The sequence below is a fragment of the Typopeltis vanoorti genome, chromosome 9, assembly GCF_054136105.1.
Source record: "Typopeltis vanoorti isolate ZY-2024b chromosome 9, IOZ_Tvanoo_1.0, whole genome shotgun sequence".
Lineage (NCBI taxonomy): Eukaryota > Metazoa > Arthropoda > Arachnida > Uropygi > Thelyphonidae > Typopeltis > Typopeltis vanoorti.
In genome coordinates this window covers 21206350-21218466 of record NC_143557.1, presented here as the reverse complement: position 1 = coordinate 21218466, position 12117 = coordinate 21206350, and the positions used below count along the sequence as shown (strand labels likewise).

Sequence of the window (12117 nt, the reverse complement as noted above, 5' to 3'; positions counted from 1 at the left end):
CACAGTTGTTTCTTTTTTTTGCAGTTCAAGCTTAATGGTATTATTCATCCATTTAACCCCTACTTGTTTTACTATTCGGACCCTAGGTATACAATCAGCCATAATCTCCTGTAAATGCTCCTTGACCACTTCCCATGCTCTATCGACATCCAGCCCTTGCAGTTGTACATGCCATGGCACTGATCCAAGCAATCTCCTAAGCTTGTCATACTTACCAGCACTGTAATTCCACATATACCCTGTCTTAATTGAAAATTCTACACCTTTAGCCACCTCCCAGGTCAAGACCTTATGATCACTCTCACCAATGGGTGGCAACATGGTCATATTCATTAAAGTCAAATTCTCAGATGCTATTACCAGGTCAAGCACTCTCACACCCCTAGTATTTTCAATTACATGCTGTCTCAGATAGTTATCCCTTAATAATTGAATAAAATCCATTTCCTTCCTCACATGTGTCCTCTCCTCCTTCCAATCAATGTCACCATAGTTGAAATCTCACATAATAATTACCCTCCTTCCATCAATTTGTTTATGCATACTATCCCCACCATCTATTCCATCACCTGGTCAATAGCAGCACCCAACTGTATATTTTATTCTGCCAGTCTCAATCTCACACCAAATAGCCTCAAATGAGCTCTTTTCACTATCCTGCAATACAACTTCAATTCTCCTTGGCTGCAGTTCATCAGCTATCATCAATAACACTCCTCCCCCCATTTTATTCTATCTGTCTCTCCTAAACTCACTATAACCTACACATTCTATCCCACTAACTATATCATCTTCCGTCAGCCATGTTTCACTAATGCCAATAACCTGTGGCCAGGAAGAGCCAATCAAGGCTCAGATCAAATGCAGTGATCCCTTTGTCCCTCCCCTATCTTGATGCGTTATTCTAAATATCCCATTCCCATTTTTTGTCCTTAGTACTGGCTCGTGGTACATTCTTCCACTCAACTGTCTCACTGATTCCACATTATTCCCGTCTGTTTGATACTCCTGCATGTCTATTCATCTTCCCTTTTCATATCTTTCAGAATTTCCAGTGCTTCTTTAACTCCATCCACCCATCGAATTCTTGGTCTTCCTCTTCTCCTACCTCCATCACTTTAGCAATCATAATCATCTTCTCCAAACTGTCATTTGCTCGCATAATATGTCCAAAGTCTGACAAGTTTTGCTTGATGATCATAGTTTTGAGGGAGCAATCTGGATTTATTCTGTCTATCACTGATTTATTGGTTTGCTTTGCAGTCCATGGTATTCTTAATAAGCTTTTCCAAACCCATAATTCAAATGCATCTATCTTCCTTCTTTCACTCTTTCTCAAGGTCCAACTTTCACATCCATACAGTACCACAGGGAATACTTTTGCTTTCACGATTCTGATTTTTGTTGCGAGGCTAATATCTTTATCTTTGACGTACGTAAAGATAATATCTTTATCTTTATCTGTATGACGAGTGGTGTGGAATTTGTGGATGTGTGGAGTGAGTTTGATGGGCGAAAGGATCTATATAAGATGGATGGCTTGCATTTGAATGGTTACGGTGTAAGAAGACTTGAGAAAGTGTTGCTGAATGTAGTGGATGTGCAAATTCAGGGAAACTAGATTTGTTAGGGGGGGGGAGTAGAGATACAGTCCTTATGGAGGCAGGTGAATGTAAGAATCAATATAATATGCCAGAGCAAATAAGGACAACAAATCTGAGTGGGATAGTTAATATAAGGCATCAAGGTAGGGTTGGGGCTAATGGGGGTCTTAAATTCATGTACACTAATACTAGGAGTATTAGGAACAAGAAGGAAGAGTTTTTGGCCATGGTTGGCACTTCCAGACCACAGGTTATAGGTATTAGTGAAACATGGCTGACTGTAGATGATATAACTAGTGGGATTGAATGTGATGGGTATAGTGTATTCAGGAATGACAGAGTGAATAAAATGGGGGGAGGAGTATTGTTGATGATAGCTGATGAGCTCCACCCAAGGAGAATAGAAGTTGAATTGCAGGATAGAGAAAAGAGCACATTTGAAGCCATTTGGTGTGAGATTGTGGCTAGCAGAACTAAATATACAATTGGGTGCTGCTATAGACCAGGTGATGGAAAAGATGGTGGTGACAGTATACACAAGCAAATAGAAGAAATGGGTGGAAGGAGGGTGATTATTATGGGAGATTTCAACTATGGTCACATTGATTGGAGTGAGGAGAGGACACACGGGAGGAAGGAACTGGATTTTATGCGGTTATTAAGGGATAACTATCTGCGACAGCATGTAATGGAAAATACTAGGGGTCAGAGAGTGCTTGACCTAGTAATTACATCTGAGGATTTGACTGTAACAAATATGACCACATTCTCACCAATCGGTGAGAGTGATCATAGGGTCTTAACTTGGGAGGTGGCTAAAGGTGTAGACTTTTCAATTAAGACAGGGTACATGTGGAATTATCGGGCTGGAAAGTATGACAAGCTTAGGAGTTTGATTGGTTCAGTGCCATGGCATGTACAACTGCAAGGACTAGAAGTTGATTGTGCATGGGAGGTAGTTAAGAAGTGCTTGTATGACGCAATGGCTGACTGTATACCTAGAGTCCGAATAATAAATCAAGTAGGGGTTAAATGGATGAATAACACCATTAAGCTTGAGTTGCAAAAAAAAGAAACAACTATGGAGGGAATTTAAGGAGAAGGGTGACCGGCAGGCACATGAACGGTATAAAGCACAGGCCAGAAGGGTGACGAGTGTGGTAAGAAAAGCAAAAAAGGATTACGAAAGAACATTGGCCATGCAGGCTAAAGAGAATCCTAAACAGTTTTTTAGATATGTAGCAAGTAAAAGGAAAAATGTACATGGCAGATTGATTTTAAAGAATGCCGATGGTAGGGAGGTAACTGAATCAGTTGAGATAGTTACTGAGTGAGCACTTTGCAAAAGTATATCATCCAGGTGGTGCCATTGGAGAAACGAATAAACCAGTAGATTATATGGGAATTGTGGTGAATGAAGTGGAGGTGAGTAGTCTATTGCATAACCTCAATGTCAATACATCTGTGGGATTGGATGGTATACCAGCTCGTGTTGTACGAGAAGCAGCTAAAGAATTGTCAGTACCCTTGACCATTTTGTTTAATTTGAGTCTCGGGTCTGGGTTAGTCCCGAGCGGGTGGAAAGAGGGGAAAATAGTTCCACTGCATAAAGGTGGTTCCAAGACTGCTGTAGTAAATTACCGACCGATTAGCATATCAGGAATCATTGTCAAGGTCTTAGAGAAAATAGTCAAGAGGAAAATACAAGATTGGATAGAAGAAAATGGGATACTGTATCGGGGACAGCATGGTTTTGTGAAGGGTAGGTCATGCCTCAGTAACTTGCTCACGTATTATAACACAGTGACGGCTGAACTGGATAAGGGTAATGGGTTTACGGTGATTCTACTGGACCTTGCCAAGGCCTTTGACAGGATTCCACATGGAATTCTAATCAGTAAATTGCAGCATATGGGAATGGACATAGGGTTGGTGAGATGGATAGGAGGGTGGTTGACGGAGAGATATCAGAGAGTGGTTTACTCGGGAGTAGAGTCCACAAGACGGCCTGTGACTAGTGGTGTGCCACAAGGATCTGTTCTTGGACCACTGCTGTTTAATTTGTTCATAAATGATATAGGAAGTGATCTGAGAGGAACAGTTCATTTGTTTGCGGATGATGCAAAGTTGGGTAGGGCAATAGTGAATGCACATGACGTCAAAATTTTACAGGATGATTTGGATAGATTGGAGGTCTGGGCTAAGGAGAATGGATGTCAGTTTAATGTGGCAAAATGTAAGGTTATGCATTTTGGGGAGAAAAGATTGGAGGCAGTTTACTGCATTGGTGGAACCGTGCTCCAGGAAATTGATGAGGCACGAGATTTAGGAGTGTTGGTAGATAAGGAATTGAAATTTAGGGGACACATTGCAAAAGTGACCAAAACAGCTCATCAACTCACTTGGTTGCTGAAGAATACGATGACAAGCAGAGACAAGCAGGTTATTGTTCCTCTGTATCGAGCCTTGATAAGACCCCATCTAGACTACTGTGCTCAGATTTGGTCACCTAAGTTTCTTCTTGATGGGGAGGAAGTGGAGAGGATCCAGAGGCGAGTGACCAAGTTGATAGCAGGTCTGTGGAATGAACTGTATGAGAACAGGTTGAGGATTTGTGGGTTGCAAAAATTGGTTGATAGGCAGAGGAGGGGAGATATGATTGAGACATTCAAATTACTGAAGGGTTTCTATAAAATTAATTCAGAAGATATTTTTGAGAACAGGGCTGGTTGTGGGAGGACTAGGGGACATCCATGGAAACTGGGCAAAAGTGTGGTTAGTAAAGGTGTTAGAGCTGGGTTCTTTACTTTTAGAGTAGTGAATGAGTGGAATGTGCTCCCTGAGTCTGTGGTGGATGCTGTGACAGTGAATGAGTTTAAGGCGAGGTATGATAGATACTGTATGAATGTCAAATAGTTGTGATGAATATGATTTGGGGCCTCCCTCGATGAGTCCAATGACTCCCTGGAGTTGCCCGTAATAATAATAATAATAATAATAATCTTTAAAGATCTTCCTTAAATTCGTCATTGCTTTCTTTTCGAGTAATAATCTTCTAACTTCTTCAGTACAATGCCCATCTTTATCAGTTCAGGATCCTAGGAGCACGAAATTGTTAACTATTTCCATTTTCCTCCCATCCACTTCAAAATCATTAAGTTCATATGCTGCCATATCTTTTGTCTTTTTGAGTTTAAGTTTAAGGCCATATTTAGCACTTTCTTCTTTAATTTTCATGATAAGTTTCTCCAAATCTTCTTTGCATTCTACTAGCAAGGTGGTATCATCTGCATACCTCAAATTATTAATATTTCTTCCACCAGTTTTAATTCCAACTGAAGACTCCTCCAGCCCTGCCATTTTCTTAAAATGTATTCGCTGTACAAGTTAAACAGGTATGGAGATAAAATACATCTTTGTCGCACCCCTTTACCTATTGTAAAATATTCAGTTTCTCCAAGATCTGTTTGGACAGTAGTTTCTTGTTCATAATAAAGATTCCTCAGAAGGATAATGAAATGCTCTGGTACTCCCATTGTTCTTAACACATCCGTTTCACATGATCTACAGAGTCAAAAGCCTTACTATAGTCAAGGAAACAAAAGTAGATGTTCTTTTGATATTCCTGTACTCTTTCTATTATCCATCTCACATTGGCAATCTGATCTCTTGTTCCTCTGCCTTTTTGAAATTCTGCCTGTTCATCTCGCATTTTTCTCTTCATGAATGGTCTTTTCTGAATGATCATAAGTAAGACTTCTTTACTTGCATGCAAAATCAGTGCTATATTTCTGTAATTTTCGCACTGCTTGCATTGCCTTTCTTCAATAAAGGTATATAAACTGCTTTTTTCCATTCCCTAGGCCATGTAGTTGTGATCCAAATTCGCTGACATAAAGCTGTTAAAATTTTATCTGCCTCTTCTCCCAGGGCTTTGAGCAGCTCAATAGGTATTCCATCCTCTACTGGTGCTTTCTTACTGGATAGCTGTTGCAATGCCTACTTCACTTCACTCTCCAGTGGTACTTGTTCCTGTGTATAATCCTGCTCTTCAAATTTCTCAATAATTTTGGGGTCCTTTCTGTAAAGGGCTTCTGTATACTCTTTCCGTCGTTCTTCGATGTCTGCAGCTTCTGTAACATATCCTTTGTGTTTACTTTTCAATATTGTCACCTTGGCACAAAACTTCCCTGTTAGTTCCCTAATCTTTTTGAAAAGATCTCTTGCTTTTCCTCTCCTGTTTTGGTATTCTATTTGTTGGCATTCCTGGTTAAAGTATTTTTTTTTGTCTTTATTAATTATGAATTACAGTCATAATAACCTGTAGATGCCTTGAGTTAGTGCCAGGAAATTGGTGGATGAACTACAAAAATAGTAATTTCTGAAATATTAATTCTTGTGTGCTATAGAAAATAATACAGTTTTTGTACTAAATGTGGTTTGTGCAAAACCTAAATTTGAGACTGTTATATATCTTTATTTTACAGTGAAATTATCATATCTATAAAGAAAATACCATACACCATTTTGTAGAGAAGTTTTTACTCTTTCACAATAAATGTTTTGAGTATACTACTCATTTGAAAGGAATATTTGCAAAAATCACTTTTTTGGAGTTAGGACCTAAAGATCTTGTGTCCTTCAGGACTTTTTTCTGTTTTAATGAGAGTTAATAAATATAATAGATGATGCATGTATATATATATATATTTTTTTTTTAATTAACTTGCAGAATTGCTTAATCTGGTATGGATGATTAAGAGAATTATCACTGATGTTTAGTGGAGAAAACACAAACAGATCCAGAGATAATTAACTAAATTTATTCAGCTAATTAGGCTATGTTGCCATAATAATATTCTAATTAGCTGAATAAATTTAGTTAATTATTATCTGTAGATGTGTGCTTTTACCATTAAACATCAACATTAGTTGTTGATTAAAGATGTTGTATTCCTGTTTAATCTTTTATCCAAGTAAGCAAACAAAGTGTGCATGTGAAGTATCTTCACGACTAGGCTACTTGCATATAGAGGCTAATGTTTTCACATTAATTGCATCGGTATCCCATAGTGTAAAGCACTCATCCTCTTAGGTCTGTATAATGCTATACATTATGAGAAGGGCCACTACCCATGCCAGTTTCAACCTTTATTGAGGTCTCATCAGTGGGAGCCAGATCCAGAAGAGATACCAAGGTGGAAGTAATGCAGAAGTCATATGTTTCTCAAATAGAAGTAGTGAAATTATTTCAACCTTGGTATCTCTTCTGGATCTGCCTCCACTGGACTGGCTAACTTGGCTATGGCTGAGAAAGATCCTTAAGCTCCTCACGTCATCGACGGGAATCGAGCCTAGGTCACTCCTTCCCCAGGCATATGGTTGCGAAGCACATAGCCACTAGGCTAACTGCACGGACAGCCTAGTCATGAAGATACTTAATGTGCAAGCTTTGCTTATGCTTGGATAAAGGATTAAAGAACAATATGCAGTAGGGGGTCTGGAAAGTTCTGATAAATGCTAAGAATAAAAATTATATTAAAGCAACTGATATAACCAGAAGAAAGAACGTTGTTGAAAGTTTTCAGGCGCAAACTTTGTTTGCTCACACTTGGATAAAGGATTAAACTAATTTTATTATACAGAAGAAAGAACATGTGAGGATATAAGAACTCTGCTGGCAGTATGTTCTTTCTTGGGACTATATCAGTTGCTTTAATATCATTTTTGTTCTAAGTGGTTATCAGAACTATCCAGACCCCCCCCCCCCCCTGTAATTTCTTGACATCTTGAATTTAATTTATAACCAAGTGAAAAAGCTTTCAACAAGTTGCAAAATTGTTTGTTAGAGCATCAGTATGATAATTTTTGAGTGCATCTGTAGCATAGTAGAGAGGATGGCTTGACATTTGCCCTTTGGTTGGAAAAACTGTTCATCTGAATCTAGTCTGGATAACAAGTGTACCTTTATATAGGCTCTTCAGCTGAAGGTGGGTCATCTCATCTTTTATGAAAGCTACAGCATTTCTTCTCCCAGAAACTTGGTTCAATGTAATTCAGTTTGTCATTGAACATGCACAATAGCCTCAGCTGCTTCAGTTTATTATTATGTGACACCTCCAGGGAGTCCAAAGACTTATCAAGGGAGGGCAAAAAACTTTGGATTCATCCAGGATTTGAACCCGGGACCTTTCATGCCCTAAGGGAGAATCATACCCCTAGACCAAAGAGCCAAATTATCCCAGTTCTTATCCCAACTAACCTAACATAGCTCTGTTAATTTATAATGCAAACTGTGCCACAGAAGAAAACACATATAAACATAGTGCAGGGATTAGGCATTAGATGGATGAGCAGTAGTATCAAGCTTGAACTACAAAAAAAGAAAATGTTATGGAGAACTTACAAGGAGAAGGGTGATCAGGACACCCATGAGCAGTACAAGGCTCAAGCTAGGAAGGTTACCAGCATAGTAAGAAAAGCTAAATCAGATTATGAGAAGACCTTAGCCAAAGAGATCAAGGGTAATCCCAAAGAGTTCTTCCGCTATGTGGCAAGTAAGAGGAAGAATGACTTCGGAAGGATAACCTTAGTGGGTGCTGATGGTATTGAGGTGACAAAATCAGATGTAATAGTCGAGTTACTGAGTGATCACTTCTCAAAAGTCTATCACCCAAGTGAGGATATCTCTATACCTATAGCAATACCTAATGTGAGAATTGAAGCTAAAGAATCAGAGGTATTAAATATATTGCGGAACTTAAATGCAAACACTGCGGTAGGCTTAGATGGAATATCAGCTCGGGTGTTGCGTGAATGTGCAAATGAATTGTCAACCCCTCTTACCTGGATATTTAATTTAAGTTTGAACTCTGGTATGGTCCCTAGGGAGTGGAAGTTAGGCAAAGTGGTTCCTTTGCATAAGGGTGGCTCTAAAACTGCAGTATTGAATTACAGACCAATCACCATCTCAGGAGTAGTGGTAAAAGTATTGGAAAAGTTGGTTAAAGACAAAATTCAAGAATGGGTGGATCAGGATATGATACTCTATAGAGGCCAACATGGTTTTGTTAAAGGTAGATCCTGCCTTAGCAATCTATTAACTATCCATAACAGAATAACATCAGAGTTGGACAAAGGAACTAGCTACACAGTGGTACTTCTGGATTTTGCTAAGGCTTTTGACAGGATACCCCATAGAACACTGTTACGCAAATTGGAGCAGATGGGAATGGATATTAAATTGGTGATATGGATAAGAGAATGGCTCAGGGAGAGATACCATAAGGTGGTGTATGGAGGAGCCGAGTCCAGAATGAGGCAGGTGACCAGTGGTGTGCCTCAGGGCTCTGTGCTTGGGCCAATGTTGTTTAATTTGTATATAAATGATATAGGAAACGGCTTAAAGGGAGATATTCAGTTGTTTGCTTATGATGCAAAGTTGTGTAGTGCAATAAAAAATCAAGCTGATGTTGAAAGTTTGCAGGAGGATTTAAATAAGCTGGTAAAATGGGCAAAAGAAAATGGATGTCAGTTCAATGTGGAAAAGTGTAAAGTCTTGCATTTTGGGATTAAAAGATTACCAGCTGTGTACTACATAGATGGAAAGGTACTCCAAGAGATTGATGAGGCTAGGGACTTAGGGGTATTGGTAGATAAGGAGATGAAGTTCAGAGGACACATTGCTAAGGTGTCCAAGATTGCACATAGGATTACTTGGTTGTTGAGGAACACACTGACATCCAGAGATAAAGAGGTTATTATTCCCTTTTATAAAGCATTGATACTTCCACATTTGGATTACTGTGCTCAGGTCTGGTCACCTGGATTCCTTGGAGATGAGGAGGCTGTGGAGAGGGTTCAGAGAAGAGTGACCAAGTTGGTGAGTGATATAAAAAATGCTCCCTACATTGAAAGATTGAGAGCTTGTGGATTGCAGAGATTGGTTGATAGGCGAAGAAGAGGGGATATGATAGAAACATTCAAATTACTAAAAGGTTTTTATAGGATTGATGCAGGGGAAATGTTTCAGCTGTGTGATAGTGATGGAAGAACAAGAGGTCATCTCTGGAAATTAAAGAAGAGTGTGGTTAACAAAGGTGTCAGAACAAGGTTTTTTGCCTGGAGGGTGGTGAATGAGTGGAATTCATTGCCTGACTTTGTTGTGAGCTCTTCATCTGTAAATGAATTCAAGAAGAGATATGACAGATATTGTTTTGCTAGTTTGGGTCTCCCGCGATGAGTCTACTGACTCCATGGAGATACCCGTAATAATAATAATAATAATAATAATAATAATAATAGTGTAAAATTATGCAAACCTTCAGCTATCGCAAGGATAACTTTTCCAGTATAGTCCCACCATATGATGCCAACCCAGTTACCCCTTTCTTGAATAAATAAATTCCAACCAGATGGACTGGAAGGTTATATTCCATCCAGTGGTCTCCTAGGTCACCAGACCCCCCCCTTTTTTTTTATATGTGTGTGTGTGTGTGTGTGTGTGTGCGTGCATGCGCATAAAACACATCGTATACCAGAAGAAGGATGTGTCTGAGCTACATCAGCAGTTGCAATGCTGCCATTCTGTCATGATAGACATGCTTCAAAACATCTGGAAAGAGATAGCATAGAATCTTCATTTTGATTGGGATTACCAAAGTTGCATTGCACATATGTAGATCTGCTGAAAGCCACAAAAAACACTGTATTTTAATCTAGGTTAGCGATTCTCATGTGTTTTTTTGTTCTCCAACATTCATTCTCTTCCATAGTCACATCATAATGTGAAGAATGGCCTACTTGATTGATCACTCTTCATTCTAAGTAACTGCTTTTTGAATCAAATAATTCAAAATATGGAGGAACTCATGCATAAAAATCAGTATGTATATATGCTTGCACACCCTTGTGTATCTTAGTTTTTTTTTACGTGAGTGGTTATAATAGAGACATAATAAACATTTTAGCTAATATGAGAGAAAGATGTTAATTTAAACCTTTTACTTTGTTGACTTTGACTTTATTTTTTCTTTTTTTTTTAAATTTGTATTACAAAGAACCTAATTATTTCATATGCTTTTTCTTTCCAATTTCTTGTAGTCTGTTGCAGCAGCCATTGCCTTTTTCTATTCCCAAACTCTGATTTTGGCATACCAGTTACTACTACTGTTATTATTTGGAACAGCAGGCAGTTTTTCATTTTGGATTGTAGAATGGAATTTATTTGTATCTAGTCATACAAATGCCGCCAATAGTTAACTGGAAAATGAAATGCATAAACCTTTAATGAACTAAAAATTAAGTTAAATGTTAACATTTAAAATGTTAAAATAAATATTCCCATACAAACATTACAGTCATCTGTTTTTAATGTATGTATTAAGGTTTCTTTCACTGTTCTAGCAGATAAATACACACAGATATTGAGGACTGTGGCACCTAAGTTGAATGGAGGTCATTATATGGCTTTTCAAGGATTAAGGCAAAGGGAGTGGGGGGGGGAGTTCTAACTTTGTGCTTCTGTAATACAGGACTGTATTATATGCCAGTAACTCTAGTGATAAATGAAGAATTTCAGTATAGTGAAAACCAAAAAGATAACGATAAATTGTCATTCTGGTGCGTCGTAGAAAAAATAGTTTTTTGTTTGGAAAATGTTCATAGAAAAGAAATGGTTCTTATTTTGGTCTTTTACCCAATCATAAGCAAAGAAAGTTTGTGTGTCTTCATACCTAGATTACTTGTATGTAGAGACTTCACACAACTACCTCAGTATCCCATAATACAAAACACTCTTAATTTCAGACTGTGTATTTCTGTGTATTATGGGAAGTCACCACCCAGACCAGTTTTGATATTTATTGATATCTCATCAGTGGAAGCTAGACCCAGAGATACTGAATTCAGATAAATCAATGCAGAAGTTATGTATTTCATATTCAAGTAGCAAAATGGTGTTTATCACCATGTTATTAAGATTTGCTGGATTAGAGATTATCGTAGGGATTTTTTTTTTTTTTTTTTTTTTTTTTTTTTTTTTTTTTACTTCATTAAATATTGAGATTTCATCTAGACAGGAAAGCCAGGTCTGGCTCCCACTGATGAGACCTCAGTAATGGTCAAAACAAGTCTGGGCAGTGACCTTCCCATAATATTTTTGGATTGTGAAGTTGACAGTCTCTGCACATAAGTAGACTTGCAAAGCTACTTCATGGTTTCTTATGCTCACTTTTAAAGGTGCAGGATTAAAACAAGAACATAATTTCTTGTCAGGTATAATATTTATAGGCAACATATTCAGACACGTGTACAGTGAATGTCATGTATGTTAACTATAGTCAGTGAATAACAAGAATATCTTTTGAATAACTCAGAAAATCTAGTTCAGACATAATTTGAAATATCAAAAATATAACATTACACTGCCATATGATTCAGACTTATGCTTGAAATTTTTAATGCATTAAACTTCCTTGATGATGTGAGAATTAATTGAACTGTATTCTAAACC

The 12117-nt window shown here is 38.0% G+C and overlaps 1 protein-coding gene across 3 annotated transcripts in view; it reads left to right on the top strand.

Annotated features, from left to right (window-relative positions):
* The window catches only part of LOC150102917 (UNC93-like protein MFSD11), a 424271-nt gene extending 413309 nt beyond the window's left edge, over positions 1–10962 (top strand). For all 3 annotated transcript variants that reach the window (XM_090398563.1, XM_090398562.1, XM_090398564.1), the window contains exon 13: positions 10707–10962. In XM_090398563.1, coding sequence (XP_090254689.1) covers positions 10707–10865 — 159 coding nt within the window. In that variant the 3' untranslated portion in view covers positions 10866–10962. The remainder of the gene's footprint in view (positions 1–10706) is intronic.
* Positions 10963–12117: the final 1155 nt, after the last annotated feature.